This window comes from Electrona antarctica, assembly GCF_951216825.1.
Source record: "Electrona antarctica genome assembly, chromosome: 13".
NCBI lineage: Eukaryota > Metazoa > Chordata > Actinopteri > Myctophiformes > Myctophidae > Electrona > Electrona antarctica.
Window position 1 is genome coordinate 23,952,094 of NC_136794.1, and position 19,763 is coordinate 23,971,856.

Sequence of the window (19,763 nt, forward strand, 5' to 3'; positions counted from 1 at the left end):
TGTAAAAATTAACATGTTGATTAATGTGCACTGTCCCTGATAAAACAATCATTTAAAAAAATAAAGAAATAACATAAAAAAATGGTTTAGTGTGCCTGTGGGTTTTATAAAGTACATTATAAATGGCTTGTGTAAGACTAATAATTAGTCACAAGCTCTCAGTATACACGCAAACTCCAATGTATTAATATTACATTGGATCCATTGGAAAAGTAACCGTTTTGGACTTACGGTCCACCTGACTTTGACGATATACAGTACAACACTGCCTAACCCTAATGCCTTCATAAGTGTGTCGTCGTCATCATCATCACCAGATAGTTGTGGAGGAATTTGCGTGTAATGTCTATCTGCCCCGTGATCGACCCTTCTCCTCGGTAAACAACGGCCGAGGCCGCCGTGCTGCCTTGTGTTTATCGGTTCAAAGAGCATCTACTGAAAGACCATTAAAGCCAAGCAGAAAGCCAGGGCGATATCAAAGCACACAAACAAATCCCACTGCAGCACATTAAGCCCAGACATCACTTTAAACAAATCAAACGCCTTGCATCAAAAGAGCAGTTAAACACACACAGACACACACACACGCACGCACGCACGCACGCACGCACGCACGCACGCACGCACGCACGCACGCACGCACGCACGCACGCACGCACGCACGCACACACACACACACACACACGCACACGCACACAATCAAGTATAATAACTGACTGAACAATCACAAACAATCACAATTGTCTACAGCACTACAGCAGTGGTTTTCAACCAGTGGTCCAGGGACCACCAGTTGTCATTGAAGGGATTCCAGGTGGTCCCCAGCTAAATGATGGAGAGTTGGTAACCAAATGGACCCCTTAATATAGATCTTTAACTCTTGAGAGTGTAAAATGAAACCAAATGGACCCGTACGGGTCCAGTCGGTTTAATTTTACGCTCTCAATAGTTAAATTATTGTTAAACATAGATCTGCAAGACGTTTACACAGTTTTGGTTCTGAGTGCGTGCGTGTGGCGTGTGTGTGTGCGCACGTGTGCATGTTTATGCATGTGTGCAGAGCATTTACTCTCTGTTAATTGTACACAATGTCCACATATCTCATTTAAAGCCTCTAATAAAATGTTATTACCAACATAACCACTTCCACCTGCTGAGCTTTTACTATGAACCTGGTGTTTGGTATGTGCGTTTGTGTGTCTGTTTGAGGCACAGTATGCTCACTGTACTGTATATGTTACTGTATATATATATACAGTACTATTTTGTTCTATGCGTGTGTGTGTGTGTGTGTGTGTGTGTGTGTGTGTGTGTGTGTGTGTGTGTGTGTGTGTGTGTGTGTGTGTGTGTGTGTGTGTGTGTGTGTGTATAACAATGAAAACTCAAACCTTGAAGGTTTTAACTAAAAAATATGGTGACTTTTCAAGACTGGCCTCATGTGTCTGTGTACCTATGTATGTTTGGAGTATGAACAGCTGCAATACTGCTGGTTGACCTAAAGTGGCACTGTTGAGCAGCCTAAACACACACAGATACACGCGCATACACACACACACACACACACACACACACACACACACACACACACACACACACACACACACACACACACACACACACACACACACACACACACACACACACACACACACACACACACACACACACACACACACTGCACCGCTCAGTTCACACGGGTACCTTTTTTTACATTCATTATATTAGTATCAATGTTTTAACTATCATTAAGATCTTAAGTGTTTTGCCAATTATTCGGGGGTCCACTTGCAATAACCAATGGCCCACCACTGGGCCTGGCTGGCCCACAGGTTGAGAACCACTGCTGTAAGTGGTTATGTTTTTCTTTTTTTACAGATGGAACCCTGCCGTCAGGGCTGTGGAACGCTGCACACACACACCACTGATGATGATGTGAGGTGCCCTCTGACGAGCACAGAAGTTAACCCCACACTAATGTTGCTATTTCTGATCAAACACAGTGTGGGCTGTGACTCAACGCGTCGCTGTGAATGGACTCTCCAACGTGGTTTGCGATTGCTCAAGAGTTAAATTAAGCAGAGAGGGGTTTTGGCATCCCCGCCATTTCTGTTCAGATGACTTCATTGTGTGCCGAGAGCTTTGGTGAAGCAACAGCAGGTCTTAACACACTTGGCATGGGGCTTTTGGTATACTACAATACCTACCTACAGTACCTAACACTACCTACTGTAGCCTATATACACATCAGCATTCATAATTTGGTGGAAGCTCGTATACCATTGTATTTCTCTCAGCAGTGAGTGGCAGGGCTGAGGTCAATACACTTTCCGCAGTTTGAATTATAAATTGAAATTAATTCATTCATTCAAAGTTTACATGTGTGCACACACATGCACAGTTAGCGAAAAGTGGTGTGTAGGCTACAGTATTACGGCTGAGAGATGTCTGAATCAATCCAACCACAAGATTCCTTTTGCCTGATGCCCGGACAGTATGACAATTTGAGATTAATGAACTGACTCTGCCCAACTAGCACATGGACAACTGGTATGTACATTGGTTCTCCAAGGCTGCACTCACACATGGAAAACAATTGTCTCATGATTGTTCTCGGGGGAGAGGGGGTGACAAAACAGCTTCAATTCATTTTTCTATGGAAGTCACATGGTTTAGAAGAGAGAGTCTTGTCTCACTGTTGCGTTCATACTGTATATCCATAGACCAGGGGTTCTCAACCCGTGGGTCGCGACCCCTCGGGGGGTCACTAAATTATTTTGGGGGGTCCCCAAATTATTTTCATTTTTTTGCCATAGACAATGGATGTGTATCCATGCATATATTCAATGGTGATAGATTGAACATTTATACTTATTGATAGAATATACTGTACATGTTAAACTCAAGTTTATGAATAGTATTTCATCTTTACTCCTCTCTATTCGTACCTGTACCTATCCTGTTTCACGTTTTACTGCTGTTGCTGCTACGACACCTGAATTATTTCCCCCACCGGCATCAATAAAAGATCATCTTATCTTATCATGTCTTATTAGTGTCTCCCTTACGCTGTACGTCTCAGTTGCCAAACTGCCGCTCTCATTTTGAGGAAAGAATTATAATCGGAATGGACTATCCTGCCAAAAATCAATACCACCCTCCCCCTTCAGACCGTTCAAAACGGCCCCTGATAAGTTATAATTACCACAGAGGAAGGCGTTTGCCAATCTCACGGCAAACTGCTGCACAGCTAGCTAGCATTGTCATCACCTGCCTAATGAACTGACAGGATTCAACAGTGCCCTGGCACGGCTCTTAGCATTATCTACACGAAGTCAGGAAACAGAGCCAGGCATCTGTTTTGAGGTGTACGTCTCTAATGATTGATCTCAGCGAAGAGGGAAAAAAACTGCTAGTGAAGTAATTTACTGGGCCGCTGACGTGTTCCTGTGTTAGCAGCAGCCACCGTACTGTAAACATGTAGCCATGCTGCTCAAACCGCTCTTATTAACTGCCGTACATGTTTTCGTTCACTCACCATCAACACTACCATTTGGTCTAGTAGCCAGAATGTGAACCCGGACATGTTGAGTACACCAACATTTTATGTTAGAAATGTTTAGTATATGTATCATGAAAACCCCCTAGTTTGACACAATTAAAATGTACTTGAGTGAAAGTACAAATTGGTATTGGCATCAAAATGTACTTGAAGTACACCAAAAGTAGAGCTTGTAGATCGGTTATTTTCAAATGGCCGAAATGAAGTGGTTCATGTATGTTTTGTAATAATAATCAAAACCTACAAAGTAACTAGTTTTCAAATATGTAATTGTAGCCTACTATACATCCGAGATGTAAAGTAGGCTACAATTAATTTAGCAGACGCTCTCAATCCAGAGCGATTTACAGTAAGCAAGAACAACACATGGTCATACATAAAAAATAGTCATCAAGAATCATACGTAAGCTAAGAACTTAACCATCTAACAGTGGAATATCTACATGATGAAACTATGCGTATATACACACTAAAGAGTGCTATGTCAGTACATAAAATGCTGTCTAAATTACATTAGTTGAGCCTTTGCATACGCCTGTATGGTTGTCAAGACTAGTGCAAGTGCTACGGCAAGTGCTACAAGCTAAGATGGAGTCTGAAGAGGTGGGCTTTCAGATTCAGACTATGGCTGAAGATTGGGAGTGAGTGGGAGTGACCACTGGCGAGAACGATGCTGATCACAAGAGTCACCACAGAGGCACGCACGTGAGAAAGCAAAAACAGCCACACAGGGAATGAGAGCCAGAGGCAACACATGGAAGTGCCTAGTTTGTAGCCGGTTGATTATGAACGAACGAACAGTTAATCATTCGACCATCATGTCCACAGATCTTAAACACTGACAGTAAACCAGTTACTTCGGAGTCACCCACGTGTGCTCCAGTGTAAACGTTACTGTGGGCCTATAGTTGCAAACATGAACAGTGAGAATAAACAGTACTACAGAGTAAAAAGATTAACATCAACATAGTCATTCAGCCTATTCTGTCCCAAAATGAATGTGTTCTGAGGACACAACATATACCTAAAAGGTATGAGTAAAGTTGTCTCTTGTTTTCTTTTTCCAGTGAACAGTCAAAGTTTTTATACCAGTAAGTCGCCCTGAGTGCACACGACCTCGCCTATGACGGCAGACAGAAGACTGCTGGGCGAGCGCTGGCGCTTTGGCATGGGGGGTCAGATCAGATCAACATTATGGAATGAATTCTGTACTGGCCATATATGGAGTGTGTCTTGAGTGTACAGGGTTTGATGAGGTCAGATCAACATATGGAATGTCAGAACAGGAAGGACGGGTGGGTAAGGACCTGTTCTAACATGTCAGAACAGGTCAGCTCTCTGAGGATTTGAGGTCAGATGTAGAGTTGCTGGCCGGCTCCATATATGCAAATCTAGGTGATGATCCAGTCTTCTCCATGTATGGTTACCCAGGGTTAGATATGGAGATGGTCATATATGGTGGCATGACGTGTCATGAGGCGTGATATCACGAGGCGTAACCATATATGGAGGTGTGATGTCACGAGGCGTGACCATATATGGAGGCGTGGGGTGACTAACTATAACTGACGGACAGGAGATGCAGGTTTTCAAAGTAAATAATTATAATCTTCAATTATAGCGCATAACAATACAATATATAAATTAATTGACCACATAAAATGTTTGTATTAGCTGCCAGAATCTTTGTACTTTTACCCAAGTAAAATGTGGAATATGATTTCTACTTCCTATCTTTTTCCAGTACTTCTTCCACCATTGGTCACATGCAAATCTACGATAAACGTGTCTGGCAAAGTCTATACTACTACAGGAGGAGTAGAAGAAGAAATAGTGGAGGGAGGGATGGAGGGAGGGAGGGAGGGATGGAGGGAGGGAGGGATGGAGGGAGGGAGGGAAGGAAGGGCGAATCTCTTTCTACTTTCCGCCCCCGGTGTTTGAAGTCTAAAATCTTTTGCAGGGTTTTAAACATCTGTTTCCAAACTGCCAGCAGCCACTAATTAGGGCTAAAAACAAGACGGGACATCGTGAGAACCCCGGGGTGGGCATGAGGCGACATGCACACCCCGCTAAAAAACCACCACATTCCTCTGCTTAAAGACTGCTTCTCTGAAAAGGGGGGGGGGGGTGTAGAGGGATAGAGGTGGCGGTGGGTCGGTGGGAGGAAAGCGAGGGAGAGAGATAGGGAGACTCAGAGGGGAGGGGAGGCATTATTTTGAGGCCCCACCTGTCAGTGTTTTCTGCTTGATTCTGGGGGCTGTGTGTGTGCATAGTGTGTACATATAATGTCTGTTTGCATGCGGACCCCCCCATGTGGACCCCCCCACACACACACACAGACACACACACACACACACACACACACAGACACACACACACACACACACACACACACACACACACACACACGTGTGTATGCGTATGAGGTCTTAGAAAGGGTTTGTTGAGGTTTTCTAAGTTGTTTGAAGTCATCAAGGTGCGTGGTGTTCTGTAACAGCTCTGTAATGAGTCATACTGTGTTCTCTCTCTTTTTCTTGCTCTATCTCTCTGCCCCCCCACCCCCCCTCTGCCTTTTTCTTCCTCTCCATTAGTCTCTCTATGCCTTACTGTGTATTACATTTCCAGACCGTGATTGTTTCATTGTGCGTGCAAGCTCATTAAGAGTGGTGATACACAGCCTGTGGTGGGCTGTGACAACGTAGACGGGCCCTGTAGTCAGAGTAACATCACTCACTGCAGTCATGTATAAAAACCTTGTTACTCCAGATTTGGTCCTCTCTGTGGCCAGTTAGAATGACGTTCCTACCAAAAGAAAATATATCAAAGTTTCTCCTTCATTACAGACAACATCCTGGATATGTATTTTTTGTTGTTTTTGTCTGACAGAAATTAGGTGTAAGCTGATCTGTCAGATAGGTAAGTTGACAGAGGTCCATTGGTGCTTCACTTTTGACCTCTGGCCAAGGTCATCACCGGTCATCGTCACAACACAAGAGGAGAAGGTTAGGGACATCAGTCACCCTGGGCACATATGGCATGCACAATACTTCCTGAAGAATAGGTTGTTTCCTTGATGTAGCCAATGACCTTGAGTCAAAGATCAAAACCTTGGGTCAGAAAGATCAAAGTTTGTCTTGTTAGAAAGATACCCTATGGCTGTCCAGAGGAGAAAACAGCTATGCTTGGCTAGTAGGCTAGGAATGAAAACGCTGTTTCTAACAAAAGAATACAATAAAATAAATACATATAGATTTTTTTTGTCATCCCTAAACTGCAAATCTTAGGACAAATGTAACTGTAAATTAAAATAAAGCTGTTGGCTTTGTTTATATTTCCTTTTTTCAGCACCTGGCATTTCTGGGAAGTAGCTGGCTACTATTGCGGTTCTCACCTGGCTGGAACAATTGCTTTCACTCAGTGCTCCAGACATTAACCTTCATATAAGCATCATATCAACGCATATCCTAGAACTATGATCGTGACCTTGCACAAGGGCTGACTGTTTCTGTAGCACAGTAGCCTAAATAAACTTGTTCTGGAAGTTTTTGTTTCAACTCAGATCACATCTACGGCTTTCCATGTCTTGTCTTGTACGTCAAAGCCTGACAGTTTGAAGACACATCCCACTGGCTAATGTGTTTTCTTCTCACACATAATCAGATACTGGTGCCAAGCACTAATTCTTGGCAAAACCAGCGGAGAGAAGTGGCCTGCACCATGAAACTCTCTTGACACCGCACAAATTCTGTCAGAAACTGTTGATCAAAAGGAGTCCTTCTCTGCCAACGTTCAGTCAATTCAGATTTTTATGACGGAGAATCGTTTAACATCATATATCAGCGTGTCATTGAAATAACGCCTGCCATAAACAGTGTCAGTAAGATAAGCAACACCTTGTTATTCTTTAGGCTTATTGATACAATATGTGTCGTCACACTTCAACTGACAGAAGAATACCTCCCTCCATCCTAATATTAAACTAATCACCCATCAAAGATTGATTTCCATTCAGCATAACCATCAACCATGTTCCTTGAAATCTATCTATGTACCAACAACTTCTGGTACTACTGCTACCTGGTACTACAGTATTTGCTATAGTAGTAAAAGTAGTAGTAGAAGCAGCAGCAATTAGTAGTAGTAGTAGTAGTAGTAGAAGTGCTGCTGCTCCTAATATTACAACTATTACTGCAACTATACTAATATAATACTGTTACAGTAACACAACTACTGCTGCTGCTGCTACTACTGCTAATACTACTATTACTGTATCTAGGACTTAAGTAGCATCTAGGACTGAATACTTTACTTGTCCGGAATGTAAACAGCACGTGTAGTACAGAAAGACATTAAGACTCCATGTTGTCCTAGACCTGTAGACTATGCAGATGACATCTGCCTGCTATCTGACCATGTGGAGCAGGCACCAGAGCTCTTGGCCAGAGAGGAGCCAGAGGGTGCCAAAGCAGGCTTTGGGGCTAATGCCAAGAAAACCTAGCTTATCACCATCCACTTCTAAATCGCAACAGGAGGCACCGCAACGAAAGAAGCCAGTGACTTCAAATACCTGCTCTGAACATCATGGCCAGTGTGTGGAAGTACAATCTCCCCTGGCATATTGGACTCAAGTTCAGCTCCTCCTCTGTGACTGTAGAGTCCAATCTCCACTGTGAATGCTGGATTGGGGGTGGGGGGGGGGGGGGGGGGGTAACAAAGGTGAGTGATACTATCTATAGCATCCAGGAGAATGAGGCTGGCAGGTCACTGTCACAGACGAACTGGCTGCGACGCCCTGTTACTGGTGGTGCTACTAATACAACTGCTAGTACTATGACTGTATACTTGCTGGTACTAGTACTGCTGCTGGGATATGTTGCGCTGCTGAGCTTGGGTGACTCGCTCTACATTTGTGTTTTGTCTGCATAATCAAGGGAACCAGAAGTAAACTGATGGACAGATACAGGCCCAAATTACACGGGAGGAAGCAGTGAACAATGAGCAATTTACAGTGTGTTCCACTACAGTGCTGGAAGCCATCAGGGCTTATCACTGTCATTTACATCTTTCTCTTCCATTGCCCAAGGGGGTAAATAGCCTACACAGTGAAATCCTCTGTATTAATTTAACTCTGAGAGGGTACAAATGTATGTAACCAAATGGAAAATATACCTGCCTCCTACAGCCAATTATTAGTTGGTGTAAGTTCATAATAAGTTCATTTCATATTTTAGTTACAAATCACTGCCAAAGGGACATTACAGGCAGGGTTATTATGTTAAACAGGGTGACTTTAAATAGTACCAGTAGTACAAGGTTTAAACGTTTGCTACTAGTTGTTTGCTGCTGAAGTTGGAGCATTAAAAGTGAGTTGTGACTGTGAGCCCTTCTGTCCCATAGGAATGTAACATTTAAAGATCATCCTTATAATGAACAGAAAAATACAGTACAAAATTACATGATTGAAGAGCAAACACAGTGCCTGAAGTTTGTTCTTGCAGTTCTTGCATCTCCAACATTTTATAAATAACCTGATATCACCGCAGAGACACCAATGCAAACATTGTGTGTGACTGGTCAGATACTCAATGAGCTTGTGATTTATATTGGCTATATGCACAATCTCCCTTCAATTGTCCATGTGAAACATAGTGGAGAACAGAAGCTCCCTCTGAAGAGCTGTTAAGTTGATGAAATTGAGCATGCATAAATAGCCAACAACAAGACGCTTGATTAGATAAGAGGTATGGTGGTGACCTCTGCAACAAACCCATCTCGAAAGCAGGGCATTTAATGATTGGGTGAAATTAGATGTACTGTATATATGCATATCCAGGCACTGTGGCAAGAGTGACTCAGCAGACATTTTATGCACCCCTTCAGCGATCAGCACTGGCTGCCCTCTCAACATTTTACAGTAACATGGATCAGCGCAGCCAAATTAACTCATGTTTTGATTCTAATAATGCTCATATAACTAAGACTGCATTCTGTTATTATTCTGCAATTCTTCAACTGTCAAGTAAGAACTGGTAACAGCCTGGGGATCTTAGACAGATCCCCCCCCCCCACACACACACACACACATAAACACACTCCCAATTCACTCTTGTACACGGCACACGCACAGGCCAAACACATTAAATCAGGATGTAATAATGACAGGCTGGTGTGGATTGAGCCAATAAAGTGACTGTGTTTGCTCATTATGACGTGAGCATTGGCCCACAGGCCCTGAGCTCACCCACACTCTCCACCTGCTTTACAAGTAAATATATCTTTCCCTCTACAGTGCATGGTCATTGTACAACAGCTTGAACCTACATCTATCTTCCACTCGTAACACCAAATTGTTCCAAACCTTTCTCCTTGGGAGAGATCAAGCAGAACAGTGAACAGTTCAGTGGTAGAGCAGTTATCTTCAGTACATCTATTCTCTGCCGAATACTGTAGAGTAGTAGAATGTCTACCATACTGCATATCATACACTTACAGACAGACAGGCAGACAGGCAGGCAGGCAGGCAGGCAGGCAGACCAGGTGGAAATGTGCTTTTTTTTCCCTTTACAGACTTTATCCAATAACTAGAACAGCTGTGCCCATTGGGGGGTGATCAGGTGTGATCAATTGGCTAATAAAGGGCGAGGTCGCGCAACATTGTGATGTCAGAACATCATTGTGATGGCAGAAAAGGCCAGCTCCGTATATGGAGATCTAGGCGTGATCTGGATTTGGGCCCTGTCCGGAGCCTGGGCACAGGTGGGCAGAGGCTTTTGTGCTGGTTATGGACAACCGGCGATCTGACAGACTTGACACCTGGCTGGAGTTAGGTGGATTACAGACGTACGTACGTACAGTACATACAGAGACTTGGCGCATTTATAGATAGATGGACACTGTAAATTAGTTTTCTCTCACACAGATTCTACCCCTCACTCCCCCTCCGCACTCACCTGCCTCCCAACTTTGTTATTGTGCAGCCTCATGCGGGCGTGGATGTCCTTGTTGGTCTCGCGGGCGTCCAAGAAGTCCCTCGAAAACTTCTCGCCGAACTCCACGTCGGGGCTGCAGCCGCCCCACTCCCAGGAGTCCTGGGGCCCCGGCAGCTCTGCGGGGAAGTGCTCCATGACGCCGTGCACCATGCCCTTCCCCCGGTGGATGGCCTCCACCTGCAGACGGTGCAGCTTGATGCGGAAGGCCTCCTCGTCGCCGCGCCGGTTCTCGTCGCAGCCGCACGCCTTCAGCTTGCCCATGGAGCAGGCGTTGGCCACGGCGTGGACCACGCCGGCCGCCGCGATGGCGTACGCGAAGGCGCTCTCTCGGAAACCTTGGTGGGGGGCGGTCACAGGAGATAAGAGGAAGAGGAAAAAGGGGTTGTGAAGGATTATGAAGGTGCATGGTGGCGAGATTTGTTCCTATGTCCATCTGAATCTGAGACGAGTAAAAGACATTGGGCAGGGATGTTACTTAAAAATCAGACCCGTCTGAAGTGAGTGGTACTGTACTGTACTGTACTGTACTGTACTGTACTGTACTGTACTGTACTGTACTGTACTGTACTGTACTGTACTGTACTGTACTGTACTGTACTGTACTGTACTGTACTGTACTGTACTGTACTGTACAAGCCCTCCTCCCTGGCCTGTGTGTGCCTGTGTCTGTGTGTTAGGCTGTGCAACAGTGACACTTGGTGGTGAACAAACACTATAACGCTATCGTGCTCGGACACAGCCAGGGACACAGGGACACTGGGACACAGGGACAGACCCAGGGACACAGGGACAGACCCAGGGACACAGGGGCAGACCCAGGGACACAGCCCCACACATAGCTGTCTATAGGAGTGGTTGCACCACTCAAAAGTCACACTCGTATTTACACTGTATTTATATCGGCCACATGACGTCTTACGTCATCATTTAGTGCACTAAACAAACATTAAGGTCCATAGACTTGGCTGGCAAACGATTTACGTCATAAGTGCTCAGAATTGTAATATCCACTCCGTAGCCATATGACGTATGACGTCCATGCATTGGAGTCACTAGCACCCCTCAAAGATGTTTGCTCTAAAAGAAAGAAAAGAAGTATACATTAACATTGGGGCAGCCATAGCTTATGGGGAGAGAGGTGAAGCTCTGAACTGAATTTCGTTGTTTCGTGCAAGCAATGACAATAAAATATCTATCTATCTAGGCTTGCTCACCCAATTCAAGTGTCGAAGTGTCCCTGAGCAAGACACTTAAGCACTAACGTGTCCCCCCAGCTCATCCTCACCACATGAGCAGCCAGTAGGTTATGTTCTGCTGGGTCAATGCAGAGGAGTCATTTATTTGCCCCGAGGGATCACTACGAATCCTCCCTCTTTATACTGCTCCACTGTTGCTTTACAGATTACAAACACCTTCCTGAGAGGTGACATAAGAATTGAACCAGAATGCAGGATTAGAGCCCGACCGATGCCAGATTTATGGTTCTGATGCATTGGAATGTCCTGATTTAGAGTCTAGGTCAAGACTTTCCAATGCAATTGGTGGTCCAGGTCCTTAGACCACCAATTACCATGTTTTGATGGCTATTTTGTCAAAAAGTGCAATTTGATGAAAGATTATATTTGAGGATATTTAAGCCCTTTATATTTGAGGACACTTAAGGCCTTAAAAATGTAAACCATTTACACTGTCAGAGTTAAATGAACACTAAAAAAGGAGAAAGAGGCAAATGCAGTTTAAGGTTTTGCTTGATTATACTTTGTCCTGCACAAAGATAGCCGATCTATACACTCAGAAGGTGTTGCACTGCAACGCTGTTGTGCGCTTGTCGGCTATTTTTGGTGAGTGACAGCAGCATGCAATTAAGTATAAATCAGGCTTAAGAGTACAAGCATAGTGTGTACTGTACACACACACCCACACACATACACACACACACACACACACACACACACGCATAAAGCACATGCCACATGTCTTATAAAAACAAGAGTAACATCTGGGACAATAGCATTTAAGTGTTCCAAACACTTGCATAGCGTATCCCGGTGGGCCAGCTGAAAGTGAGCAGACCCCCACCAACCACTCCCCTAAGAGAGGACACACTGACACACTGCTAATAAAGAAAGAGGGCTGGGTCACCTTGTGTCTGTCCTGCCTATATATCAGCCTGGCCGGCTTGTCTTGCTGCCGTGATTGTACAGTATTTATGTAATCGTGTATGTACATGCCAAGAACAGCCCCCCCCCAGACACACACACACACACACACACACACACACACACACACACACACACACACACACACACACACACACACACACACACACACACACACACACACACACACACACAAGCACACACGCACAGAGACAGAGACACACACTCACTTCATCAATCTCACATTCACACCACCGTGGTTTCCAGACAATTCCTCTTGAGAACAGAGCAGCAATGTATAAATGTTGCAGCAGTCATGCACACACACACACACACACACACACACACACACACACACACACACACACAGACACACACACACACACACACACACACACACACACACACACACACACACACACACACACACACACACACACACACACACACACACACACAGTTTAATTTGATACAAATCTGTTTTCTCTGCGGCCCCCAATCTAAACTGGATCGGATTCGGATCCATTTGGTTAATTTGTACACTCTCTGAGTTACAGAATCATAGGGGGTACATTGGTTCCTAACCATCAATCATTTAGCAGGGGACCCCATGGAACCCCCCTGGTTCCTAACCATCAATCATTTAGCAGGACCCCTAAGGACCCCTGGGGTTCCCCGGATCCCACATTGAGAACAAGTGCCATATAGTTTTATGATGGCTACTAGTACATTTATTACTAAACCAGCATTCCGCATTCGCTACACCACCAAGATACAGTACCCATGTACCCTCTAAATACTTCCTTAATGTCAACGAAGTCCACTCCCCCAGCACCAGAGACAACAAATCATGTGCAACCCAGATTCGGCACAAACAAGGGACTAAATTAATTTCGCTACTATGCCACCAAAATGTGGAACGCGGCTACCAACAGTCATTAAGACATGTGAATTCCTTGACTCCTTCAAAACCGCTCTCAAAGGGCACCTACGGACTGCATCAATTCGCTGGCCCCCGTAAATGTAATGTTTTTGGCTATATAGAAGTGTATATTTGTACGTCTAAATGTTATGAGAATTGAAAATGGTGGAGCCTCTTGTAAACAAGTAAGTGTAATACTTTATGGTGTCGTCCACTCACAGTTGACAGTTTTTGTACTTACTTGAAATTGTACTGTAATTGTACTGTAATTCTGCAAACAATAAATAGGCTACTTAAATCAATCAATCAATCAATCAATCAATGGTCACATATAAACCCCTATTAAAAAAAATCTCAATGCCGACAGCCGGTCAGCAAGTGGATTCATGAATGTATGTATATAGACATATTTTAGGCCAATAAAAAAGACCAAAAAATAGTACATTTCCCACTTTAAACAAAATAAGCCTGTCGGCTGCCGGACTAATACAAAGATCAGTGCAGTTATAGGTATTAGGTAAAGGCACTTTGTTCAAACCGGAGCACTCCTGCAAACTTTGGAAGCCAATCTTAGCCATCAGGAAGGAGTATGAAAATTTTGAAAGACCCGTTTCGTTTAATGACTATAGAGATATTGCGTACCGATTTGCGTGATGTTTGGACATAATCTGTAGGTGTACTGTCAAAAAATGTGTTTTGTAAAAGTCGGCCCCCTGGTGTTACTATAACAGGCCCATGTGAAAACATCTGCTGTGCCGTCCAGGAAGTGTGTGTCCACAGTTTCACTGCAAATAAGTCAGCGGTACCGGAGATATCACAGACGGAAACACACACACACACACACACACACACACACACACACACACACACACACACACACACACACACACACACACACACACACACACACACACACACACACACACACACACACACACACACACACACACACACACACTCTCTCTCTCTCTCTCTCTCTCTCTCTCTCTCTCTCTCTCTCTCTGTCTCCCTCTGAATTGTCAGTGCTGTACCTAATCCCTGCTTTAAATCATCAAACCCTTTCCTCAGCTCTTTTATCCAACCTGTAAACCATTAATATGGCTAGCTACTGCAGGCTGACTATAGCTTCAGTACCACTGGCTGGCTGACCGACTGGCCCGCTGGCTGTGAGTCATAGGCTGGTTTGTTAACTTGCATCAGATGGCTAGCATTTGATCTGTCATGTAATCCGCTCTGGGGCTGACCCTTTTCTCTTTCCTCATCATGCCATTATATATAATGGAGGTTTTAGGAGTGAATAACATGCAATATACATGTGTAAGATGAAGAGGATAATTACGTGCAGGCTCAGCCTCCTCCAACCTTTATCCTTTGAAAAACGGTGGCTTCTAAAGGCAATAGTTAAGTACGTTAAGTTAAGGTGCATGTAATGAGCCTGTATCATTTGTCATTTGATCCCTGTTCCCCCTCCTCTCTGTCTAACATAGACAGCCACAAAGCTTATATCTCCACAATTCAACGTTTTTTTCATAAATGAATGCCCTACTCCGTTGTACAACATTGTCGAGCAAAAGTAGCAAATAGCTATTTTCAAGCTAAGGTTTACAAGCTCAAAATGTATTGCATTATGACACATTGCTAACTTGTAGATCTGCTATTTTTGCTATTTTGGAAAGAATTTGAAAGTGAAAGTGGTTAAAAATATATATTTTATCAATGAAAAGTATTAACAAGAGCTAATGACTATCCACTGTTACACAGGTTTTCTTCTTCATTTGCTGAAAAGTAACGTGTTGGACATACACGGTTTCCACCTGACAGCGACAATATCTGACACTGTTGCAGAGGCACAAGTAATGAGAACAACTATCTTTAATTATCAATGCTGCCTCTCTTTCTCTGCCTCTCCCCACCAACTTCCTCCTGCCTCCTCTCTGTTCACGGACATACAGTACGCATGCCTCCCATTGCTCAGTGCACTTCAATCTGTTCCTCTGAACGTACGCCTCCTTCATATCTTCTGTGCAATCCTTAAATATTGCAGGGCGAAGTGCAGAAGCACTTACACTTGTACCCTTTAGAATTTCCCTTGGTGTTTGCTGTTGGGGCTCAGCTTACTGCGTGTAAGCATGGAACCCTCAGGTTCTATAAAGGCAGCTCTACTGGCAATCACTTACTGGTGTTGAAAATAGTGAGGATTATAATGGAAACTTGTAAAGAACACATGAAAAGAAACCACTTAAGATTTTATAACCCACTGCTTGCGGGGGAAATTATTCAGGCTGCTCGTTGGGAGTCAAATAAAATGCCATTAACTTCTATTTCTCTTTTTAGCGAAGCCTGATGTTATTTCCTTGTTTATATCTTAATAAAAACTTTATATATTTGTATTTATTTTATTTTAAGAACAGCCTACAGCTTGACATGATAGACATGTTATTGGCTTGCTTCACTTTTGTAAACTTTGATTACAAAGAAAAGTTGGATGAAGCAGAAAATTGCTGCTGCAACTCACTCTCATGGCATTTGCTCTTGCAGCTGCCAGTATCACCACTGTCACTAAAACTGGCAGCAAACTTCAAATGAAGTTGAGCTTTTTTCAGCTTTCTGAAACCGAACAAGTTCTCTGTGGAAGTAGGCCTAACCGTTTTATACTCAACGTTACGTGGCTCTGCTTTGAGTGATGAACATTAGACCCCACCCACTATGTACAATGTGGAATGACTTTTATTTATTTTTATACATTTCTGGCGACACAGTGCACAAAGTGTGGGCTATCTCTCTCCATTAATTCATTCTGGTTGTGTTTATGGTCCATCAGAGAGCAACTATAAGTAGGTAAGTAAATAAGTATAAGTGAGTAGGTATGAGTGGCTTATTGTCTATCAGGTGTCTATCTATCCTCTTTTCAATGCACTAGACCACAGAGACAAATTGTTGAGGTGGAGCGTACAATCAGCTCCCAGTAGGTCTACTTAACCACACGTCTTACTACAGTAGTTACCCAAGTTGTTCTGAGTTGTACGCTGAGTTGGCGGTGTCTGGGATCGAACCCATAACTTTGTAGTCCAAAGGTGAGTGCTCTAGCGACTAAGCTACCTGGATAAAGAGAGAAACTATAGAGGTTTGTAACTTCTAACCTCGATCAAATTCAGAGAGGGTGAATATACATTTCATTCTTAACCACAATGAATGGGTGACACCATAGGCCTATCGGGGCACAGTAGCGCAGTCGGTAGCGCTGTCACCTCATAGCTAGAAGGTCTCGGGTTCGATTCCCGCTGGAGATGCTGTGGTCACTGGGGATGTGCCCTTTCCTCCGCGTCATCAGCGCCCATACCCTATGTGGGGTTGGCGAAAGGGCCTTTCTGTGTGGAGTTCTCCCCATGTCCCCAGGCCTAGGGTATGTAGGTACCCTCACAAAAAACATTTAGTACTCCTGGTCTATATACTGCCTCCCCCTGATCGTGCCAATGTCCCACCAGGGAAACTCCCCCCTGTTAAGTGATAAGAAGCGGCTCATGCTCACTCCTCATGCATTGAAGGAAGCATGAGCTCAGTTCGGGACTCTCCCCAGGTTGGCAGAGGGAGAGTAGCGCCCAGGATTACAGTTTCGGCAATTGGCACCGGGTGAAAAGAAATCGTCTGATAAAAAGTTTAAAAAAAACGAAAAAATATAAAGTTAACATCTCAGGATTTTGAATCCATTTCTTTCTTTTTTAAGATAAGGTTACTTATCCATCCCATTGTCCAAGGCATAACATTGTGGACAATTATAGTTGTAGGAACAACAAAACACTGACTGTCAAAACAAATGATTAATTTCATATGCACAGAGAGTGTGTGCGTGTGGTTGTGTACGTGTACTTTTACGTGTGTGTGTGTGTGTGTGTGTGGCCGTGGCCGCATGTATGGCCGTGTGCATGTGCATGCGTGCATATGTGTGTGTGTGTGTGTGCGTGTGCGTGTGTGTGTGTGCGCGTGTGTGTGTGTGTGTGTGTGTGTGTGTGTGTGTGTGTGTGTGTGTGTGTGTGCGTGTGCGTGTGCGTGTGCGTGTGTGTGTGTGTGTGTGTGTGTGTGTGTGTGTGTGTGTGTGTGTGTGTGTGGCAACATGAGGGAAGCGGGAGGGATGGCACTTAGGTGCAGCCCAGAGCCACAGACATGGAAAGGCTGTTTCAGCTCTTGCCCCGCCATGTGCCCGGCTCTGGAGCGCAGGCCAGCCGAGAGACCTGGAACAAATCAATCTAACAAATAATTTACTGGCCGTGGCACGCCCCGCTGAACTGATGGCAGAGGAAGTGGCAAAATGAATGAAAGATTAAAAGGAAACTGTCACTTTGTGTTACAGAAACCAACTAAACTGGTTTATGCTTTTGCCGCCAAGAGTTGGGAAAGTGCTGAGAGCAAATTCACAAGCACTCGCACTGGCAAGGGGAGTAAAAGCTCTCGGAGTACTAGCCTAGCAAGGGAGAGTGAGAGCACCGGCAGAAGGAAAGAGAGAGAGAGAGAGAGAGAGAGAGAGAGAGAGAGAGAGAGAGAGAGAGAGAGAGAGAGAGAGAGAGAGAGTTTTCTCCCACCTGTCTCTCCACATCCTGTCTGACTGCCTTTTTAGCCTAGTTCTCAATCCAGGCTAAACAGGGATGATGCAGTGGTGGAAGTACAATTTACTCATGATGAACTCACTGTACTATCTTGAGGTTCTTTCACTTTACTTGAGTATTGTTTTTGTTTGTTTGTTTCATTTATAACTTATACTACATGTGAGAGGCAATTTAAATATTGTACTTTCTACTTTCAACTATTTGAAAACTTTAGTAAGTAGTTACTTTTCAGATGTACATTACAGTACAGATCGAGCACTTCTTCCACCAGTGCATGGATGAACACAGAACCATAACATTGGTCATCATAACGCATCAGAGGGGAGATAAGTGGTACAGCCAGGGATGATCCAGCAGTAGTCTGCTGTAGTGAAATTAGAAGCCCGGATAAACATGGAAGTGGAGAGTATCTGATATCCTATAAGCTGTTCGTAGAAGGCAGGGTGTGTCGATTGGGGTTCCAGGGGATGGCAAAACTCCCCTGTGGTTACAGGAGCACTTATCTTCATATACATTCTACCTTACTAATGCTCATTACTTACAAGACGGCACACTGTATGTCTACACACTCTGCATCCCTTTGGTGGGTCCGGAAACCTGCCTATACCAATGACATCATCAATGGGCATTACAAGCTAATAGAAAGAAGCTTACTATTCCTGGAAGGTTTGCATGCTATACTGAAGCCATTGTTCCCGCGTTACTGTACAAACCACTGATGTTGGCCTACAAAGCAACCATATCTTCAATCTGATGCAACCCTACAACCCCCTCACACCCAGATCTCCCTGGGGGAGAGGGGGGGGGGACTAATTATATGAAGAAAGGTTGAAAATGGGCGAAGTTGTCCTTTAATAATATTAAAAAAAGGAAAAAGTTTGAAATCTCGTTTCAAATGACCAAACCTGCCTTCCTCTGAGAAGCAGACCAATAATTATACAAAAATGACAGCATCTTATAATGAGCATTAAGGGCCAATTATATTAAGATTAAAAATAATGGGTGAAGTGGTCCTTTAACCTCTTAAACCCTATACTTTGTTGTGCAACATATAGTGAATGTAGCGGATCTACACGCTCACAACATAACTTGTAGATTTACTATTGAAAGAAGAAGAAGACATGTTTTAGATTTAAATAATAAAATGGAAAATGAAATGTGTTGCACATCTAGAGTTCAGGCCGATATGTGGCCCTCACACCACCGATCCAACCAATATAATATGCCCACATGTGTCTGAAAACCTCCATATATGTGCATTTGGTTAATGTTGTGTATGCATGGCCGGATCTACCATATTATGGGCACTTTGGGCACGTTTCCAGGGCCCTTGGGCATCAGGGGGCCCTCCTATTTTTCCCCCATTTTGTAATTATCTAAATAATTAGTCAAAATGAGTGTTTTATTATTGGTAAGAATGCAGCTGGAAAGTGCAATTGGGTGTAAAGCAGCAACAATGCGCTATATTGGCTGTCAAGGTGGGTGGGCCCACTGGGCCGTGTGAGGTCAGGTGAGAGAGGTGATTCAGATGGA

At 44.0% G+C, this 19,763-nt stretch overlaps 1 protein-coding gene across 1 annotated transcript in view; it reads right to left on the minus strand.

Annotated features, from left to right (window-relative positions):
• wnt10a (wingless-type MMTV integration site family, member 10a) overlaps positions 1–19,763 on the minus strand; it is a gene marked incomplete at both ends in the record, with an annotated part of 40,138 nt that overhangs the window by 12,703 nt on the left and 7,672 nt on the right. Inside the window, one exon of the mRNA XM_079518486.1 lies at positions 10,510–10,883. Within this exon, the coding sequence (XP_079374612.1) occupies positions 10,510–10,883 (374 nt within the window). The remainder of the gene's footprint in view (positions 1–10,509; positions 10,884–19,763) is intronic.